This window comes from Hibiscus syriacus, unplaced genomic scaffold (assembly GCF_006381635.1).
Source record: "Hibiscus syriacus cultivar Baekdansim isolate YM2019G1 unplaced genomic scaffold, ASM638163v2 tig00117034_pilon, whole genome shotgun sequence".
Classification (NCBI taxonomy): domain Eukaryota; kingdom Viridiplantae; phylum Streptophyta; class Magnoliopsida; order Malvales; family Malvaceae; genus Hibiscus; species Hibiscus syriacus.
Genome location: NW_024063533.1, coordinates 8,124,771 through 8,146,053, shown reverse-complemented (window position 1 = coordinate 8,146,053; position 21,283 = coordinate 8,124,771). Strand labels below are relative to the sequence as shown.

The window sequence follows — 21,283 nt, the reverse complement described above, 5'->3', positions numbered from 1 at the left end:
TATTAAAAATATATATATAACGCCAAGGTAGTTGTGCGCCAAAATGGAGTAAATGACGGGTAAATTTTCTAGAAGTTAAATTATTCGTTTAATACTTAAATTATAAATTTTAATATTTAAATTTTTAAATTTTTTAAAATTAAATCTAACGTTTAGTTTTTTTCATTTTAGTATTATGTCGTTAAAAAATTAACGTGTTTAATACTTAAATTATCAGTTTTGGTCTGCTTTAGTACTTAAACTTTCAATTTTTTTTAAAAAACTTAACATTATTTTTTAACTGGAGTACTAAAATAAAATAGAAACTAAATATTAAGTATAATTTTAAAAATTTTAAAAGTTTAGATATTAAAACATATCAAAAATGATAGTTTAGATACTAAAGCGTAGTTTACCCTTTTTTAATTTTGGATAAAGTTGTAGCCCACGAACCTGAAGATGAGCCCGGTGCGGTCTTAGCAAGTTTGGGAAGACCAAAATTGGAAATGGGTCAACCCAATACCACACGTGTCACCTGCACGTGCCACTTAACCTTCCCCTCATCACCCTTCGTAATTTCTTCACCGTTACTTCTTTCCTAGCCACTTCCTATTTCTAATTTCCCCAACTCGCTCTCCTGCATGGTTCACCATGAAGTCAGCTATCTCCGAGCGAGTCGAACTCGCCAAACTCTGCAGCTCTAGAGACTGGTCCAAGGCAATACGAGTCCTGGACTCGCTCCTCTCTCAATCTTGCGCAATCCAAGACATCTGGTCCTTCAAATCACTTTTCCCATTTTATTACCGCCGATCTTCCGACTTTTCTTCCGTTCCTTTACATTTTCATTTCGCTGATCGAAATTTCATTTTTTTATTATTATTATTACAGCAATAGAGCCTTTTGTTATAGTCAATTGGAGCTTCACAAGCATGTGCTTAAAGACTGTGATAAGGCGCTTCAGCTCGATCCTACGCTTCTTCAAGCTTATATTCTTAAAGGCATCCTTTTATTTTCTTTGATCCTCCTATATCTGATTATTTTGTTTCATTTGGCTTGTTAATCACATTTATTGGAACTTGATTTTATGTATTTTTATTCAATTAGTTTTGTTTATTGAATCTTAGATTAATCGAAGATGTTTTTCGTGATCATTGCCTTACCTTTTCGGTCTAAGATTCAAGTTTTAGGGCTGTGATTTTATGGTATTGGACAAAATCCTTTAGAACTGTTGATTTTGCTATAATTTATAAAATTTGGGTTCTGTTAATTTAGGGTTAATATTTGTTTCTTAGACATGCAACGCGCATTTTGATTGAACATCATAACGAAATGATGCGTTTGACTTGTTGAAATTAAGTCTGTATCATAGTCATTGGGCGGAACCTACATGGTAGTATAGTATATAACATAGATCAATATCTCTCTCTCTCAAATTTGAAAGTCAGTTGTGGTTTCCAATCACCAGTTTAGGCTTAAAACTGTTTAGATAATACGTAGTGAGAAAATTAACTGATCTAATGTAGAATTTGTAATCAAAGTGACGTTTTTCTCGTTTTAGATTTTCTGGAGAATATCCTGAATGCTTTGTGCAACTGATGATGTTCTTTTACTCTCTTTGGGGCATTCCGTCTTTCTTTCTTTCTGAACCATCACTGTTTATTTGACTATAGATAGCAAAGTATATTGTCTTGTATTTTGGGCACGCTGCTTAAACTCATTATTTTTATTTTCCTCGTATAGGTCGTGCATTTTCTGCATTGGGAAGGAAAGATGATGCTATTGCAGTTTGGGAGCAAGGATATGAACATGCTTTACGTCAGTCTGCTGATCTGAAACAGTTGCTGGAACTGGAAGAGCTTTTGAGTGTAGCAAAACCAGGCAAACAAGACATAAGTTTCACCAGTGACAACCATGTGTCAAACTCAAAGTTATCTACCCGTGTATCCTTATCTGGACCTCATATTGATGGGAAGTTAAATGGATCTCTCAAGTACCAAAATGAATACAATACCTCTGGATTATTCCAAGAGCATAGGGATGTATCGAAGTTCTGCAACACACATACTGACAACTTTGACACACTCAATGGAAATAGTGATGGAGAGAGGAGTAAGTTATCATTGCCTTTATCTGAATTACTACCTGACACCAATAGCAGAACATGTGAAAGTTTCAAAAACCGCAATGCGTTGGGTGATGGATCTAAGTTAACTGTGGATTCTGCTGATACTTCTGACAACAACAGCATTTGCCATGATAATTATTATTTAGGATCAAGTGATCTAACCAGTAAGAATCAGAAGCCTTGTGGCCTGAAAAATGGAACTCATAATAATTTTGACACACCGAGTTATGCTTCTGGTTCGTGTACTGGTTTAAGTGAGAACTCAGAACATTGTAGTAAATCCTCTGCCAGTACCAGTAACTCAAGTGATATAACTGAAAGCCACAGTATGCCAAACAACTCATCTGACTCAAATAATGAAATCAGTGATGAATCCAAGAGGAGTAAGAAGTTCTGTGTTGCTAAGATTTCAAAGACAAAGTCGATCAGTGTAGACTTTCGCTTATCAAGGGGTATTGCACAGGTATGTTTTAATTTTTAACACATTTTCTGGTTTTAAACTTGGTGCAATTACCAATTGCACTGTAAAAACATCAAGCCATGATTATGCTTGACATGCAATTCTTTTTTCCTTTTGCAGGTTAATGAAGGAAAATATGCTTATGCCATATCTATATTTGACCAGGTAATTCTTTCTTGTCATAGTAGGTTTCTAGAATGTCATGTTGACCCTCTTGGTCTTTTTCCCTGTCTCTTTTATGATATATTTTTTAAACTGTGTACAGATACTAAAAGAGGATCCGACTTATCCTGAGGTACTAATAGGAAGAGGGACTGCATATGCTTTCCAACGAGAGCTTGAAGCTGCTATTGCTGATTTTACGAAGGTAAATAGTTCTTTGTGATTCAGCTGTCTAAACAAAGTAACAACAGTTTTTCTGTGCTTCATGAATTATATGATTAATTTTTGTTTTAGGCAATTCAATCAAAACCATCGGCTGGTGAGGCTTGGAAGAGGAGGGGGCAGGCTCGGGCTGCCTTAGGAGAATCTCTTGAGGTGAGGATCTTTTACAAGTTAATTATCATACTGTCTTTGTTACCAAAGGAAAACTTATTCCTAGTGTCTTTCCATAATCACATGTGATCTTTAGCATGGGTATGTTGGCATGGTCAACCAGGATTTTAAGGTTACTTAAATCCTTTAGGTTATAGGCTGGTTTATATTCCTTTGCATGTTATGTTAGCGTTTGCAAAAATTGGATTTTGCAGAGAGAAGTGAGTGATGGAAAATATAGCTTTATGGTTGTTATTTACGACTTGAAGGATGGAAAAATTTAGTGCATGTTGCTACACTATATTTCTGAGTATTCCATCTGTGAAGCAAATAAAAGAGCTTAGTGCTTGACTGCTTGTGATTACTGAAGTTGACATATTTAATTGCATCTTTATGCCAGGCAATTGAAGACCTGACCAAAGCATTGGAGTTTGATCCAGATTCAGCTGATATATTACATGAAAGAGGTGGCTTGTCTAATCCAACTCTTTCATAATTTAGTTTCCATGCATTCCTGTTTGCAATTGACTTGCTTAAATACTGATTTTTTTTTTACATTTTCATGTCCTCTTTCTATGCTCAATATAAATGTCAAAAAGTAACTATGGTGTAATTTTGTTTTGATTATTCAAGTATGCACTTTCTATCTGTTAATAATTTCAGTTATACTTTTTCATACACCCATTGAAACACTGTACAGCATGCGACATATTTGTAGGATCCAATTCATATACTTCAGTTTTATCACAAAAGACTGTTGTTTCTGGAAAATGAAAAACACTTTGTTCCAGGAAGTGATATGTCGAATTTGTACTTAATTCAGGAATTGTGAATTTCAAGTTTAAGGATTTTGATGCTGCTGTTGAAGATCTATCTGCATGTGTGAAGCTTGATGAGAATAACAAGTCTGCGTATACATATTTGGTTAGAATTACACATATCTAGCTTTGCTAATTTTGGAGGAATCTGATACTTTTGGACTTCTCTCTCATTAGCTGATTTTCTCTGGCAGGGTATGGCATTATCTTCAATTGGTGAATATAAAAGGGCTGAGGAGGCACATTTGAAGTCAATCCAACTCGACCGAAGTTTTCTTGAGGCCTGGGCTCATCTTACCCAGGTAACTGTATCTGATTATTGTGCTTTATTGAAAGAATTTCTGTTAGCTTATCATTTTGCTCTCAAAGTCAAATTCCCATGATTATCCATAAAAATGTGCCAAAATATCCAAAATACCCTTTTTCTTGTAATTTTCTATAAGTCTACTATGTTTTTGCATTTGCTAGAAACTATTATTTTGTCTGGTAAAAGTAGTTCTCTCGGCCAATCTACTTTAATTGTATTGCTACATGACTAAGTGATATCCTTGTTAGTTTTTAAGCAAGTGACAGGGTATGGTAGTGAGTGATAATTCGTGTGCATCTTGAGAGAACTGTTATATTGAGATAGAGCTAGTTTTCTGTGCTAACCTACTTTAAATGTCTTGTGACATGACTTGTGTGTGATTTCCTGACAGTTCTATCAAGATCTAGCAAACTCTGAAAAGGCTTTCGATTGTCTTCAACAAGTTATACAAATTGATGAAAGGTAAAATTGTCTTTTCCTTCTTATATATCATATCCCTCCTAGGATAGTGTGATTAATTTCCAGACTTGATCAATTATTTGATTTACCTTTTTTTGTAAACTTGACGTCATTGATGTTCTTTGTAATAGGTATGCTAAAGCATATCACTTGCGAGGGTTACTACTTCATGGGATGGGAGACCACAGGTGTGTTCAATAAACTTTGTTTTTCTGAATGTTTTAATTTTTCTCTGGTTTGGTATCGTGTACTTATTTTTCTAGTGGTGATATGAGGCATCTATGATTCAATTTTTCTCTGAAGTGCGACTGTAACTGAAGCAGTTGCAATTAATATGTATAGTTGCATTGGTCAACCATCAATAGTTTTTTCCCCCTAATTCTTTATTACTTAATCTGTTCACTTTAGGTTGTTCATCAGCACTATTATTATCCCGTCTGTGCACTTTTTCTTTAGTATTTTATAACTTGATCTTTAACTTTATTTTCTTCTTTACTGCCACTACCATTTTTCTCATCTGTGCTTTAAGTAAACCAATTTGGCTGTTTCAGGAAAGCTATCAAGGATTTATCAATTGGATTGAGCATTGAAAACTTGAATATTGAGTGCTTGTACTTACGAGCTTCATGCTATCACGCAATTGGAGAATATGCTGACGCGGTAAATAATATTTTTGAATCAAGAGACTTTGGGTAATTTATGACACTGCACTTATTGCACTTTGGCATTACTTTACTGTGCTAAAATTGAACATTCACTAGGTCAAGGATTATGATGCTGCCCTAGATGTTGAACTTGACTCGATGGAAAAGTTTGTGCTTCAATGCTTAGCCTTCTATCAGGTTTGTGCTGATGCCGAATAATGATTTTTGCATGAAAGTCGCTTTACGTGCTTTTCCTTTCATATCATTGTTTTCAGTGATGGAATTGTTAGCATGTTTCTCTCGTGTCGGTTTCTTTCATGTTTTCACTTGTCATTAGTACTATCTTTCATGGTTTCACATTTTCACAACAAAATGTGGCATTTTGATGGATCTTGTGGGTTTTCCTTGCTTTTCGTTTTTTTATTTATAAAAGTTGGAGGTCTCATTAAAAACTCCCTTTGTATTCGTCCACATACTAACAAGTATGGTAACGAACATTGGAAGGAAGAAAAGAGTACCTCATATTTCATTAAATAAAACACCAAGTACATATGAAAACATGGAATACCCTCAAAAGTGGATAGACACCATTACGAAAAAACAAAATCACCTAAAACTCCCACCTCCTTAACCACAAATCCTAAGATACAATCACACTATTGCTAAGTTGCACCTCCAACAAAAGAGAAAACAAACCAACACCTAAGGACATAATAGAACAGAATAAACAACACCTTAACTCATAACAACGAAATCAACCGACTTTAAAGAGAACTCCACTGAAAGCACCATTACGAACCAAAGCCACCAAAAAAAATTTCAGGTCCTAAAGAAAACATCAATGGAACAAAACCAGACATCCCATCATTCAATATGTCCTTGCAACTTAATTCAAAACTCCTTTCGTTTGCTTGCATTTCTTCAGAACACGATTTCTTCTTAGTTTCCCAGGGAAAGGGGGTATTGCTAAGGAATCTCTCTGTAATTGTATTGCATCATCGGAAAGACCATTAGAAGGAAATAGACCCATCATAAGAACATCTTCCAAAGGCCCGGGGACTGACTCCATCATAATGGTTAACTAATTTATGAACACGACACTCCACGATATTTAAGTCGAAACGATCCATATCCTTCGTTAATTGAAACCCTGAATCATAACAATGGGATGAAGGCAATCCTAACCCAACACTGGCATACCCGCTTTTAATTACATCTTCCTCACCAATTTTGTTACTCGAATTCTCAACACCTTTGGCACTCTTCCTGAGTAAAACCTTTTCTAGGCTAGTGGCTTCAATTGGAACATCTTGATCGGAGCATTTTAATCCTGAGGAGAACATCGTTGTCCCTAACTGAGAATTGTTCGGCGAATCCCCAAGAGAACTAACAAGATCTAATGAGTCATCGCATTCCTCAGGTACCCAAGACTTTGGTTTGAAGGAAGGCTCAATTTCATGAACCAGTATTTTAAAGAAATTAGCACCGACCTTCAAATCCAACGACTCATCAATTCTCACTTGAGCCTTTGTGAGGATTTGGATTTTTGCCCGATCAAAAGACGAAGGAAATTGAGAGCTTTCGTCGATTGCTAATAAATTATCCCACCTAGCTGCAATGTTTTTGAAAGTATCTCAATTCCAGGAGTGAAAAGGAATTCCTTCGCAAACTAACCACACTCATCGACACTCCACCCCCAGACTGTCCGACCAAGCAGCAACTTTGGAAAACCACTATGCAAGAGTCTCTAATTTTTCATTCTTTACCTTCCTCAACGTAGCAGCCTTCAAATATCAATAGAACGACATTCCCAGCAGCTCTCATTAACGAGAAACCAACGAGGCCTTTGTCTTGCATTTGGCTAGCAAGACTACCGATTTTGATATATTTCTTACACCAGCCCATTTGACAGTTTCCCAGTACTTGAAGTTTATCTTCGTCAACAACCCCATCAACTGCATAGAGATTATTTCTTGTAACAACTGCCCTCTCTGGCTCTCGTTGGACAGCTGGCGAGGACTTTCTCCAAAAAGATCGTCGGGAATTGTATTTAGCCATAGAGACACCAATTTTGCTACAATCAATGTGAGAACCGTTCATCTTTAAGATCGCTTTCCTTGTTTCTTCAATTGTTGCGAAGCGAATGAACCCGAAACGAAACCCCTTTGTATTTGTTTTGGTTGGAATGAATGCATCAATCACCGTACCGTGGGTGCATAATAAAGATCCAAACCTCTTCCAATGGATATTCTCTGGTAAGTTTTCAATGTATAACGTATAGCATCCAATTTTGAACCCATTTCTGATTTTTGAGCGGCCTTCCTTACACCAATTATTATAATCGATTCTCCCACTTTTTGCTACTGCAACAGACTTGTCACCACAATACCCAGCCTCCATTGAGACACACCCACGTTAGAAGAAACCACAACGAACGGCGGAAGATGTTGAGAAAAATCGAAGGTGGGACAAACGATTAACACCCGGAAAAGCTTTTGGCTTTGAATCTTTAAACACTGGCGATAAGGAATTAAGAAAATACTAACAGATGATTGAGAATGTGTTTTTGTCCTTTGAGCCTGCTGGTACTTTAGAATTGTCCAGTCAAATATGAAATCAAACTCATAACCTGCCCCATAGAATACAAGGAAGTTGGAAACCAGAAGATGCAAATATCAGTTTGATGTTGCCCACACAGATAAAGGTACCCAAAATCCTCTTTAAGCCTCTTCAGAATGCTCGGCTTGATCTTCACCAACCTCACGTGCAATACAGAGTACTTTACGCAAGTGCGTGCAATATAGGGATACAGTTCCTCCACACGGCTTGTCAAGGAAGCGGAGGCGAAGGACGGAAAGTTGGGAGGAAAGGGTATTTGTTGGAGTGTCGAAGGAGAGGTTTGTTGATGGAGGGTTTTGGAGAGGAAAGGAGAAAGGATGGTGGTTAATTGACGGTGGGCGGCAGCGTCATGGGGGCATAGATTGACTTCGATTTCCGTCAGTGGGAAAGGCTGATGCGTTAAAATTTGGAGGTGGGTTTGGGGTGGAAGTGATCGAGGAGATGGAGAAGGGAAGAGGAGGTGGTAGTGGCGGTGGAGGTTGCAGCGGTCGGTGGAGGAGTTTACCTTTTTAGATCGGTTGCATTCACATGCTAATTGTCACAAAGCAGCAGTTGGTACCTTCAGGAAAATCGGGAGATTCAAAATTCTTCTTCTAGATCTACGCCGATCTAGTTCGATTTTGAGAAAACCAACGTCAAATTCATGACCGGGGTGAAGAGAGGCTTCGAATGGTGACTTTTTCTTACTTTTCCGATGCCGACGAGCGACGGTCGGAGGGAGCTTCTCTCACTAATTATTGATCAAAGATTTGCTTTTCGTTTTTTATATTTCTTGGATGGATATTTTGTCCCAAATTCATTTCCTATCTAGATTTTTCGTTTATACACCTGTGGTATGGGTCTATGGCCAAAGATTTTGGTGTAATGCAGCAGGAGAGACAGACTCAATTTTAAGGTGGCTAGATTAGGCTGTACACCTTTTGTTCCCAGTTATATACCCTTCAACTTAAGGCATAATATTCATGTTTTCATTGTGTTTTATGAACTGTCATTCCATATACATGCCACTTTTCCCATTTGTTTTGTGTGAAATTATTTTGTGATATTACTTTTTTGTGTTTATTAATAATAAAAAATGGGCTTACTCCTCTCTTGAAGCATAGTTTATAGTTTCTTTTGCAGTATTATTGATCATGTTGTTTGATAATATGTAGTTATCTCATAGGGTCTCTGAATTTGAAATTCTTCATTTGCAGAAAGAGATTGCTTTATACACCGCTTCCAAAGTCAACAGTGAGTTTTCTTGGTTTGATATTGATGGAGATATAGATCCACTGTTCAAGGTGATAATTCATATTGATAATCATTTTAAACTTGAAGTTTCCTATTGCGTGCGTGCATTTATTTATTTTTCTTCACATTTAGTATTACTGGTGTATCTCTTTTGCACTAAGATTGTGAATTTTCTTTTGCATTTAACATGCAAGGAAAATTAACTTTTTTATATTCCATGACTTCGGTTTTCCATCATTTGAGATTTTTCTCGTCTTTTGGCCTTCTTGTTTCTTACATTCATTCTTATGTAGGAGTACTGGTGCAAAAGATTGCACCCCAAGAATGTATGTGAAAAGGTTTTCAGACAGCCTCCATTGCGCGATTCTCTGAAGAAGGGAAAGCTTAAAAAGCAAGATATGGCTGTTACAAAGCACAAGATTGCTCTTATACTAGCTGCTGACTCAATTGGCAAGAAAATCCAATATGACTGTCCCGGTTTCTTACCCAATAGGCGCCAGGTGATTAGTTTCGAGAATAATATAATTTTTTGGGTTTTCTTTTCTTTATTTATCCCATTCCCTCACCTTTCCCCAGTGTTTCATTGGCTCCCTTCAAAGTTAGCAAACCAAATCCCATTTGGACTTTCTAAAGATTTTCCCTCTTTCTTGAATTTAACTGGCTTGATGAAAAACTAAGAAACTCGTCTAAAATGACTCTTTACGAAAAAGAACAAGGATGAATTCCTGTATGTTCATTTGTGTGTGCTTGCTTCCCTTTTAGTTATTCTCTGACTGGGTACTAAACCGAAAAATCTACGAAACATGTTTTCATTAAACAATGATGTGGTTTGTTCGATATCTGAAGTTAGGGTATTTGGAAATTGAAATGAAGTAATATGTTAATTCCATTGAGATCCTTAACAAACTGTATAGCCTTTTGATATTTATGATTTCTGCTTCCCTTTTTCACTTTTTTCTTGCTTGCGAAAGGAAAGCAAAATAAAAGGGTTTGCTATTGTGTTTTCAATGATTGCACTTGCTAAGCTGCACTTTTTTTTCCCTGAATCATAGTTTATTAATTTTCTTTTTATTTAATCATGTGTTATGCGTCAGCATCGAATGGCGGGATTAGCAGCCATTGAAATTGCACAAAAGGTGTCAAAAACATGGCGTTCTTTGCATGCGGATTGGAAGCATTCTAATAGAAGCTCCAAAAGTGGTAAGAGACACCGAAGAAAGGAAAGAATCAGTTTAGCTAGCCAGAACAGAGGTGGTGCTGGTTCTAGTACAAGCAGTTCCTCAGAAACATCTGCTTCATATGGCAGCACTGAAGATAGATCATCTAGCCGTCCTATGATGTCATGGCAAGATGTTTATTCATTAGCTGTCAAATGGAGACAAATTTCTGAGCCTTGTGATCCAGTTGTGTGGGTTAACAAGTTGAGGTCTGCTATCTTTTAATCTTATTACCTACATTTACCAAGATGCCTTAAACATTCAATGTTTACTTTTTGGCATTTCTTTATTTTCTATCTATTATGGATTTTGAACCTGACATGTACAAATTTCTCAACAACTTGTTCAGGATTCTTTTTGGGTAAATCTTTTCTTTTATTGGTGCATCAAAGTGTGTTTTTAATGGTTGTTTAATTGTTTTGTGTTTGGTTTTCCCCCCAACTATGCTAACAACGAGTCTCATTAGCTCCTAAAATTACTATAACTGAAATTTTCACTTATTGCATAACAAGTTGTGTTCAATTTGGAGAAATTGTCAGATCTACTCATAGGATCGTAGATTTAAAATTCTCTATGTAAACCATCTAAATATATTTTAAGATGTTGGAGATCCTGGGCATAGTTGTCACCATAATTATATCTAGGATGAGTCAGATCAGCATCTTGAATAGTTTCAATTTTTTCGGAGGACTTGACACTCGAATATATGATTGGTTATTGAACTTCTGCTCCTTTGTTTTGTTGTTCAGTGAAGAGTTCAATTCTGGATTTGGTTCTCACACACCAATGGTACTTGGACAAGCAAAAGTTGTCCGTTACTTCCCAAACTATGAAAGGTAAATATCTGTTTTGATTCGTTTAAAACAGGACTTGTACAATTTCTTTTTTTGATAGGAATAGTAGGCATCATTAAAAACCTACCTCTTGGTTGACTCTAGAAAAGAGTAACTAGCGGAAGGTGGAAAAGAGTGCCTCAATTTATTACATAGAGAAACTATTACAATAAAATACACCAATACATTTAGGGCAGTAGATTAAAACTAAAATCCTTAAAGCTCCCTAGAAAAATACCCATACAATCAACCGATCCCCTCCTTAGCTAATTTATCGACCTGCCAATTACAGCCCCTAGGAATCAATCTAATAATAACCGCCCTCTCTAAAACTAAGGACACAATATCTAAAACAAGGGAACTGAAGAAAATAGGAGCAGAATTAGGCAACAAAATCTAGTCTACTGCATATTTGTAGTCACTTTCTAAGATCAGTCTTCTCATCACAACCCAATCTGATGATAGAAAAATGTCTATGCCTTTCTTAATAGCTTTCAACTCAGCCAAAGGGGGAGGGCCTGGACCAACACTAACAGAGAAAGTCGATAAAATGAGACTGCTACAGTCTCTCAAAGAAATGACCATCCAACTCAGTTGGTAGAGCACAAGGTTCTTAACCTTGAGGTCGTGGGATCGAGTCCCATGGAGGGCATTTCATAATTTGGAGGTCTCCTACGGAAGCTGCTCTCAACCTAGTGTTGGGGGTAGTCTACTATCTTACCTCCCCCTTACCCCATTACATATGGGAACAAGGGACATCCATTTTTTTTTACAGTCTCTCAAAATACCTCCAATTCCACCAGCCAACCCATCATACTTAACAACCCCATCAACATTAAATTTGTAAAAATCTGCTAGGGGAGGATGCCAACTTTGTATCAAACTTCTGTGTACATGATAAAAAAAATTGTCTGCAAGAGAGGGGCCCTCTACCAACAAATCAACTTGTATTTGGACTTGGGGAAACTTAGCTAGAAACCATTTAGCCAACCTAAATCTTATTAGGAAGAAGAGAGAGGTTATTATCAAGGCTCATATTATCAAAAACAATTGAATTCCTTGCTTTCCAAATAGACCAAAGAACTACTCCCGAGATGAATTTTCATATGTGCGAATTAATCTTTAATTCAGACCATGAACTTAACAAAACTTGTGGATCATGAGGCAAAGCTGTATATATGTCCCACATCCTGAAAAATCTGTTCCAAAGATCCCCCGCAACTGAACATGAGATAAAAAAATGCTGGACTGTTTCTTCGTTCTTTCGATAAAATGGACATAAGATGTCTTCCAAAGGAACCCCCTTTTCCTCAGCTCCATTTTGACTGTTAATTTTTGGCGAGAGATTTTCCAAAGAAAGGTTTCTACTCTTGGAGGAGCCAAACTTGACCAAATCCACTTTTTCCAGCAAAAACAAACTCCAGGATTATTTGATAATGCTAACCTGCAGGATTTCACCGAGAATAGACCATCCCCCTTCCCAGACCAAGAAAGAAAGTTCTCCATTGAATTAGATAAATCAAAACAATTAAGTGTTGACATTAATTCGACCCATTAGTTCAATTCTCAATCACATAAGTTCCTTCTAGTTTGAACATTTCACGCCCAGCCATTAACATCAAAGCTACCAAAATCCCCCACCTTGCCCCTTTTATTATTTGATAATGCAAAGATCCTGGGAAATTGAGTCTTCAAGGGTGAGTCATTGACCCAAACATCATTCCAGAACGAAATAGACTTGCCATTTCCCAATTGAGTCCTAGTATAAGACCTCAAACATCCTCCAATGTCATCATTTTTCAAATAATTGTTCACAATTCCTTTCCAAATCCAAGAATCTTGAGGTGAAACTACATTGCTAATTGACAGGGATAAGTTACTAACGTTGTGTTTGTTGCAAATCATCTTTTTCCAAAGGGATTCTTTTTCATTTGCAAATTTACACACCCATTTACCCAATAAAGCTCTATTTGTGATGTTCAAATCCAAAATTCCCAAGCCACCATCTTCCAAAGGTTTACAAACTGATTGCTAATTAACCCAGTGAATACGACTTTTATTTGATCCTTCCCCCCAAAGAAAGTTAGCCATCAATGTAGTAACCTTCTGCCTAACTTTTTTTTTTATAAGAATAGGTAGGCCAAGATACTCAGCCAATAGCAGTAGTCCATTCATTTAAGGTAGTAGCTTCAACATTAATACCGAACAGATTACTCTTAGAAAGGTTTAAATACAACCCTGTCATTAAACTAAAAATCCTCAGCACTCTCTTGATATTCTGGATATGTGTAAGAGAGTCATGGCAGAACAAAATAAGGTCATCTGCGAACTGTAAGTGAGTCAGTTGGAAAGGATTAACTGACCTACCGATATCAAACCCATGAAAAAGTCCCAATCAGAAGCTTTAATCAACATTAGATGTAGAAGTTCACCAATTAAATTAAACAATAGAGGGGAAAGACTACAACCTTGTCTTAACCCTTTTGTCATTGGGAATTCCTCAGTAAGAGAACCATTTACTAGAACCGAAATTGATGCAGAAGATAGGCAGTAAGCAATCCACGAAACCCATTTCTCCCCAAAACCCATAGCTTTCATTAATTTAAGGAGAATTGGCCATTACACCTTATCATATGCTCTACGAAAATCAACTTTGAAGACTACCCCCTTCCACCTTGCTTCCTCCAATAATCTATACCTTCATTAACTAGGAATGCATAATCTAGCAGTTGTCTACCAGGAATAAATGCAAACTGGGAAGGGCTAACTATGTCTTTTATACAAGAAACCATTCTTTTGGATAGAACTTTTGAAATGATCTTGTATAAATTGCCAACAAGGCTAATTGGCTTGTAGTCTTCTAAACTTTCTGGATTAAGTTTCTTAGGGATCAGGGAGATGAATGCATGATTAACCCCATGGTCCTATTTTCTTCCATTATAAAAGTAAAAAACAAACTTCATGATCTGCTCCTTTAGCATAGGCCAGAATTTCTTGAAAAATCCCATAGTAAAACCATCTGGACCAGGGGCTTTATCACTAGCTGATGAAGAAATTGCTTCCCAAACTTCATATTCAGAAAATTTGTCCTCAAGACGGCCCCTTTGCTCAGCAGACAACTTAGCATAAACAAGGTCAATTTCCCCCACTTCCAGCGTAGAAAACGTATTATAAGCTTTTTTGAAATAATCCGAGACATGTGACTGAACTGTATTTGTCAATTCCACACCATCCACCTTCAAGGCATTAATGGCATTGATTCTGTTTCTGTTCAAGGCACATAAATGAAAAAACCTCGTGTTCCTGTCTCCCTCTTTGACCCATCTCCCTCTAGACTTCTGACACCAAATGCTTTCCTCTATTCTGTGCAATCTCCATAACTCATTTATGAAAAACAGCAGCTGATCCCTATCTTAAGGAGAAAAACCATCACCTTGTGACTTCAATTCCAATTCATTTATTTTGCAATCAATTTCTGAAATAGATTCTAAGATCCCCATATGTTTACTGCTGGACCAACTCATTTTCTTTTTAGTACCTTGTAATATGGTGAAAATTCCCCTACATCCCTTCTTCTTCTTCACATCAACCAAGGAAGTTTTAACCAATTTATCGAAACCTTCTTCCTTTAATAGATAATTAAAAAATTTAAAAGGTTTGGGGCCCCAGTTCTGCCCATCTTCTTCCAGCAAAATAGGATTATGGTCAGAGAGAGATTTGGAAAGAATTCGTTGAATCAATTTTGGGAAACCATGTAAAAAAGTGCTACTAACCAAAAAACGATCCAATCTTACCCACGTAGGAGACTCTCTATTGTTGCACCAAGTGTAACTACCACTTGATAAAGGGAGGTCAATTAGATTTGTTTGTTGAACAAAAGCTCTGAGCAAATCTATGGCATGCCAATTCTGCGCAACTACATATTTCTCTGTTGGATTAAGATAACCATTAAAATCACCCCTATGCATACTGGAAGGTTTAAGTTTGTAACAAAACTCAACAATTCCCTAAAGAACTCCTTTTCAGCCTCAACAAACGGGCCATACACATTAATTAATACACACTCAAACTTAAACAACTTGAACTTCCCTGAGATTGCCATAAATATGCTATTATTGTCTTCTCTTGTAACTTGAAATAAGTTTTCATTCTATAAACACATCAACCCTCCTGCAGACCCATCAGCTAGATAAAAACTTTCATCTTGCAACATCTTGCCCCCTAATCTTCTTCTTAACCCATTAAAGCACTGATTTAGTTTCGTCTCCTGTAAGAATAGGAAAACCGGTTTATTCTTATTTACAAGTCGGGCTACTGCTCTTATTTTTTCCTTTCTCCCTAAACCCCTTATGTTCCATGAAATAATTTTAAGATTTGACATTAGAATATTAAATCTTAAAAACCCTCAATAAGAATAAATTGCACCCTTTCTTTCGCAAACCCCCTCCTTTCCATCTTCATTATCTCCTCTTCTAATAACTGTTGCCCCCCTTTGAAAGTAATCCCCAACATATCACAAACTTCCCTTGTAGCACCAGCTTCGTTCTTAGCTTTGACAGAAGAGTGGGAAGACTTTGAGGATGATCTGACTTGTTCCAAAGATTCCCTGACAAAACTTCTATACACCCTTCTATAAACTCATCATAAAAATTGATTGACACTTCACCCTTTGAGCACACACTACGTGAACGACGTGGAGCAATTCTTAACCTCCTTTGATTATTTAAAATTTTTGCCCGAGGAAGAAAATGAACATGATTTTTTGAAGAGGACCACATATTCTCCTTTGTTTTGATCTTACCATCCATAATTAGCGCTGAACTAGTTCCATCTTGATTCACAGAGTTTCTATCCCTTACACACGAACTTGAAAAGCTACCCCCATTAAGGCTAATCTGATTATCATCCTTAACCATCTTCATCTTCTTTGAACCAACCCTTTGTTCAACAGAAACTTTACCCCTCTCCAAATCTTTAGAAATCAGTGTATTGACTACATGGTTCCCATCTCGACTTCTCGAGCCAACAGACTGCTCTTTATTCATATCAACATCCTGCTCACTGTGTGACACTTCTTTCTCCCCCCTGTATTTTCTTTCACCATCTTAACTTCACCCTCATCGGCTACTTCCATAGGATTAACTGAAATGTTATTGGGCTGGGGTATAAATCTACCAGTATAATTCTTCTCCCCAATCCACTTTGGATTAAATGCAGGCCCAGTAGGAATAATTTCTTTATTGGTATAAAAGCAACCTGATTGTCATCTGATTGGGCGTCAATTTTTTCCCTCAATCCCAGACCCACGTGATTCCCATTCTGATTTATCCTATTTTCCAAGAAAACTGACAGCCCACAATTAGAAGTTTCTGCTCGATGGGACTTGTCCCCCACTGACTCCATTCACACCACTATTCTGTCCATTGTTCAGCCAAGATAAGACTTTGTGCCTGGACTCCTCTGATATCTCTTGATTAATAGCTGCTGCCAGAGTAGGACGTTGGCCATCCCCCTCCACAGACAAGACATAATCACTGTTCCATCGTTTTGAAAATTTCTCAACCATCATCCACACCAATTCTTCTAGTTTTTTCAAAACAGACCCTAGGGATATCTTCACTTTGAACGATCTGCCATAAGAACCTATTGTAACCGTATCAGGGACATCAAAAGGACTCTCCGCCCTGAGCAGTACTTTCGCCGACGAAAGATCCGATCTGCTCTTTGATTCTTCATTAAAACATATGAATTTTCCCCACTTCCCAGTAAGTTTTTTCATGAATGCCTTATTCCAGCACAATAGAGGCATTCCATACATCTCTACCTGGCAAAGGGCCAATGGAACTCCTTCATCATTCAGAACTGGAGCCAACCAATCGAAGCATAAGAACAACTCTTCTTTCTTATTCATCCATACATATGAGAACTCATCAATCGTATTGAATGTAATGATGCAAGCATTCCATGTATAACCCCATCTCGATATTTCGACTCCCACTCCCTCGAGCTCCAAAGCTTCCTTTATCGAATTCTGCTCAAAAGAATATTTCATTATCCCTGTTAATGATCACTTGACCCACTCCGAATGGTCCACCGGAATATGCATCTCCCATACATTTCTAACACCAATTGCATTCTGCTTTATACCCTCCAAGTTCTCCCCTGAAACTTGTTCTCTTCTCATATTATGATCATTATTCACAACGTCCTTATATGATCTGCCATCCCTCAAGCTTCTCATCAACTCAGCCTTCCTCCCGATTTTTGTAGTTTCCTGTTTTCTGACTTGTTCTCCAACATCCTCTTCCCTTCAGTAGCTTCCCTCCTCTTAACCTTTTGATACTTAGCAATCCCCACTGATACCCTTCTCCCATCAATCCACTTACCATCAACATATTGAATTGCCTTCTTTCTACTTTCTTCACCAGCAAATTGGACAAATGCAAAAGTTGAAGACTTGTAATTTGGTTTCTCTAAAAAACGTGGGATGAAAATTCTCAGAATCTGACCATAAGGACTAAAATAATCCTTTAACACACCTCTCGAAACCCTCTTACTAAGATTATCAATGAACACAGTCCATTCCTCATCGGAGACGTTAGACTTTTTCGAATTTTCTCTAAATCTCTCTCTACCTATCGCACTCATTCTCTCTCTATAACTTGTACAATTTCTCATTATTTGGTGACATTGCAGAACATTAGATGCAGCAAAGACTATCATGAGGAATAAACTTTCTGTGCACAAGAAGTCTGATGAGCCTATTGATCTATCCAAAGAGGGGAAGTCAGAAAAAGTAAGTTCTCTGAGTTGCTTAGTCCTGCTATATCATTTTGCCATTGCCTTTTTTTTTTGATGTATAACATTTCTTGCAGTTTGAGTATTTAAATGATTTATTTTACTTGGAATAATCTGAATTTAATACAAAAATCTTGGACTGATTTAAAGTCTCTAATGCTTAAATCCTTGATTTTGGATAAATAAGTAAAATAATAAAGAAATAAAATATATTTGTTTGATTAATGATATTCTCAGTAGTAATCTTAGTTAAACACTAGTAAAGTAAGTCTCAGTATTCTGTATTTCAGTTTTTTTAATTCCTGTTCCTCTAATTTGGATTTCTTCAAATTTCTGACATTTTTTTCTGATGGAATATACGGTTTTGCACAATATGAGTTTTAGGCTATGCTTGGCATGAAGGATTGAAAGGATTTTGCAGAAGTGTTTAATCAATGATTAAGCTAACTAGTAGAAATAGTTATGGAAAGTCTGGAGTATGCATTAAGATTAAATGTTTTTTCCCATCCTTATCTAGTTCTATCCTTGTTCCTACCAAGCGAATCCTGAAGTAATGTTCTGGCTGTTTTTGAAGTGCAAATAGTTTTTTTTATTAAATATCTGCCTTTATATGTGAAAATTTCGTGTATGTGGAAATATTACTGTCCTTTTCAGATTGATCATGCCAAATCTTGTGATGATCTATATGAACTTGTGGGTGAGGATTTCTGGCTGGCTACCTGGTGCAACAGTACAGCCTTTGAGGGGTAAAACTTTGAAGTTTTAAGAAGGATGATATCTTTGAATATAATGTTTCTTTTCATGACATAATGCCTGGTTTATTCTTTATTTCAGGAAGCAGCTTGAAGGGACTAGAATTATCATGGTGAAAATGTTAGTTTGTGCCAAAAAAAAAATTTCTGGAAAGATTATTTATTATAGCTTCTTTTTTTTCCAAATAACTTTTGTAGTTGAAAAACTTTCAATTATTCTTATAGGGGACAGCAGCGTGGGTATGACTTTGCAATCAGAACACCTTGCACACCTTCCAGATGGGAGGAATTTGATGCTGAAATGACCATGGCATGGGAAGTAAGTTGCTCTTATCTTAAGACGTGTCAATAATCAATAATTATTTCCCAAGCTAATTGTCTTTCAATGCTCTTCTTTGCGTAAAATGCCGCCCTCTTCCATGTTTGCTGTCTGACATTCTGCAATAATTTCTTTCTGGTTTTCCATTTTAGCATATATATAAATGCCCTGAATATGTATCTTGCTGCACCCCGAAAAGCGCATATAACTCACTTTTTAATTGCATGAAAACGAGTTACAGCATCTTTTGGGTTATTTGCGGAGTTAAAGCTGTGAAATCCCAGATTGACTTCTTACATTCTTAATAAATACCGTCTTGTGTTTTCTGATTGACTGTGACATTAAATTACGGATTTGCAGGCCATTTGCAATGCTTATTGTGGTGAAACATATGGCTCCACTGATTTCAATGCCCTTGAAAGTGTGAGAGAAGCTATTTTAAGAATGACTTATTACTGGTATGACATGTTGTAGGACTGCAAATGATTGGTTTATTTTTGGAGGAACTCAATAACTTAATGCAAATAATGCTTGATTGCTTTTCAGGTACAATTTCATGCCGCTCTCAAGGGGCACAGCAGCAGTTGGCTTTGTTATTTTGCTCGGTTTGCTTCTTGCTGCTAATATGGAGTTTGCAGGCAACATTCCAAAAGGTGTGCAGGTTGATTGGGAAGCCATTCTCAACTTCAATCCCAGCTCCTTTGTGGATTCTATTAAATGTTGGCTATATCCATCCATAAAGATTACCACGATGTGGAAAGATTTTCCCGATGTAGCCTCAACTTTTGCAACAACAGGATCAGTTGTTGCGGCTCTCAGCTCATATGATGATTGAACTCTTCTTAACCTAAACCAGGTGGGTCGCATAATGTATAATCTCGCCCTTCTCTTTCGTCATCTTTGCATCCATAATGAGCTTAGGCAACTATAATTAAATAATTTGAAGTGAATTGTCGTTCTATAATTATAGACTTGAAATGAACTTGATTTGACAGGTACCGGTGTCAAGTGTTGAATGTATTTGGATGGTTCATGTATTCATGTAGTTCTGGTTCCCCCCCCTCCCCTCTTGTAACTGTATCATGTTCTTACTAGCTCTCTTGGGTCATAAACTAACTTTTGAAATCTGAACTTGTTGCTGAACTATGGCCTCTGCAGTTGCTGTTTTATTGGGTGGTTTTTGTTCTCTGCATGTAACGTCGATGACTGCACAACTATGGTCATTCGGAAGGGTCAGATTCCTTTGTTTCTACACTGTATTGAGCTGTTGTAAACACAAAATCGTGTTGTATATTTAATGTGTTGTACAGCATCATATAATAGTTTAATTATACACTTCTCTTGATCAAGCAAACTTGGCTTTTCTTACATGTTGGATACATATTTTTGAAACAAAAATTACTCAGCCGACTTCTCAGAAAACCAACAGTTCACTTTTATTTATGATGATGGTGACGAGCTTATACGTCTAAAATTCTCAATAATTTACTCTTTTCAGAAGATATTAGCTGAATGCTTTGACAAGGCAAATATTTATTGGCTGCTGGGTCATTGTTTCTAGGGGGTTCTCTCCACGTAATATAGCGGTTATGCCGTTTTCTCTGCATAAAATTTGTTTTAGATTTTGGCTAATGTTCTACTTGTAATTTAGGTAATTAAATTACCAGGAATTAGTTTAGTGGGTTAGGTACGGTATCTAACTCATCTGATCTGGATTTGTTAATACCAAATTTTCTTAATGCCAAAGATTGTTCTTAGATTATCTTTCCAAGTTTTTTTAAATATATTGTATTTGTTAGGACTTGCCGGTTCTTAATTTGTTATGTGAAATCCTGTTTCGCATATAAATGTTTTGGGTAAACTACACAGGTTATCATTTAACTATCATCTCCTTTCATTTTGATCACCGATGTTTAGATTTCATCAATTAGACCACTTAACTATTTACATGTTTCAATCAAGCAACTGACCATTAACTTTTAACGGAGGCCGTAACGTGGCAGATAAAAAGTTTAATATAATTATATATTTTATCTTTAATATTGATATATTCTATTAATTTGGTCATTATTTTAATTCAATATAATATATTTAATCTCTCGATTAGATAGTGACATATACCACTACATGATTGGGGGTTATTTTTAAATTTATTTTATTTTAGGTAAAAGGGCACGTGAGACCCT

General features: G+C 36.7%; 1 protein-coding gene across 3 annotated transcripts; it reads left to right on the top strand.

Moving 5' to 3' along the window:
• The first annotated feature begins 558 nt into the window (after positions 1-558).
• LOC120196715 (suppressor of RPS4-RLD 1-like) lies at positions 559-20,451 on the top strand. 3 transcript variants are annotated; one of them, XM_039198454.1, is made up of 24 exons: positions 559-752; positions 868-977; positions 1,720-2,567; positions 2,685-2,729; positions 2,830-2,931; positions 3,021-3,101; positions 3,499-3,565; positions 3,922-4,022; positions 4,111-4,218; positions 4,615-4,685; positions 4,814-4,870; positions 5,234-5,342; positions 5,444-5,524; positions 9,142-9,228; positions 9,472-9,678; positions 10,273-10,604; positions 11,145-11,231; positions 17,925-18,024; positions 18,681-18,772; positions 18,861-18,899; positions 19,004-19,097; positions 19,458-19,555; positions 19,644-19,953; positions 20,256-20,451. In XM_039198454.1, exons 1-23 carry the CDS (start codon positions 631-633, stop codon positions 19,930-19,932), a joined length of 3,327 nt encoding a protein of 1,108 aa, XP_039054385.1. In that variant the 5' UTR covers positions 559-630; the 3' UTR covers positions 19,933-19,953; positions 20,256-20,451. The 3 variants fall into 3 exon arrangements, with proteins under 3 accessions (XP_039054385.1, XP_039054384.1, XP_039054386.1); XM_039198453.1 differs by having other exon boundaries at positions 20,239-20,451; XM_039198455.1 differs by lacking the exon at positions 20,256-20,451 and adding an exon at positions 20,093-20,186.
• Positions 20,452-21,283: the final 832 nt, after the last annotated feature.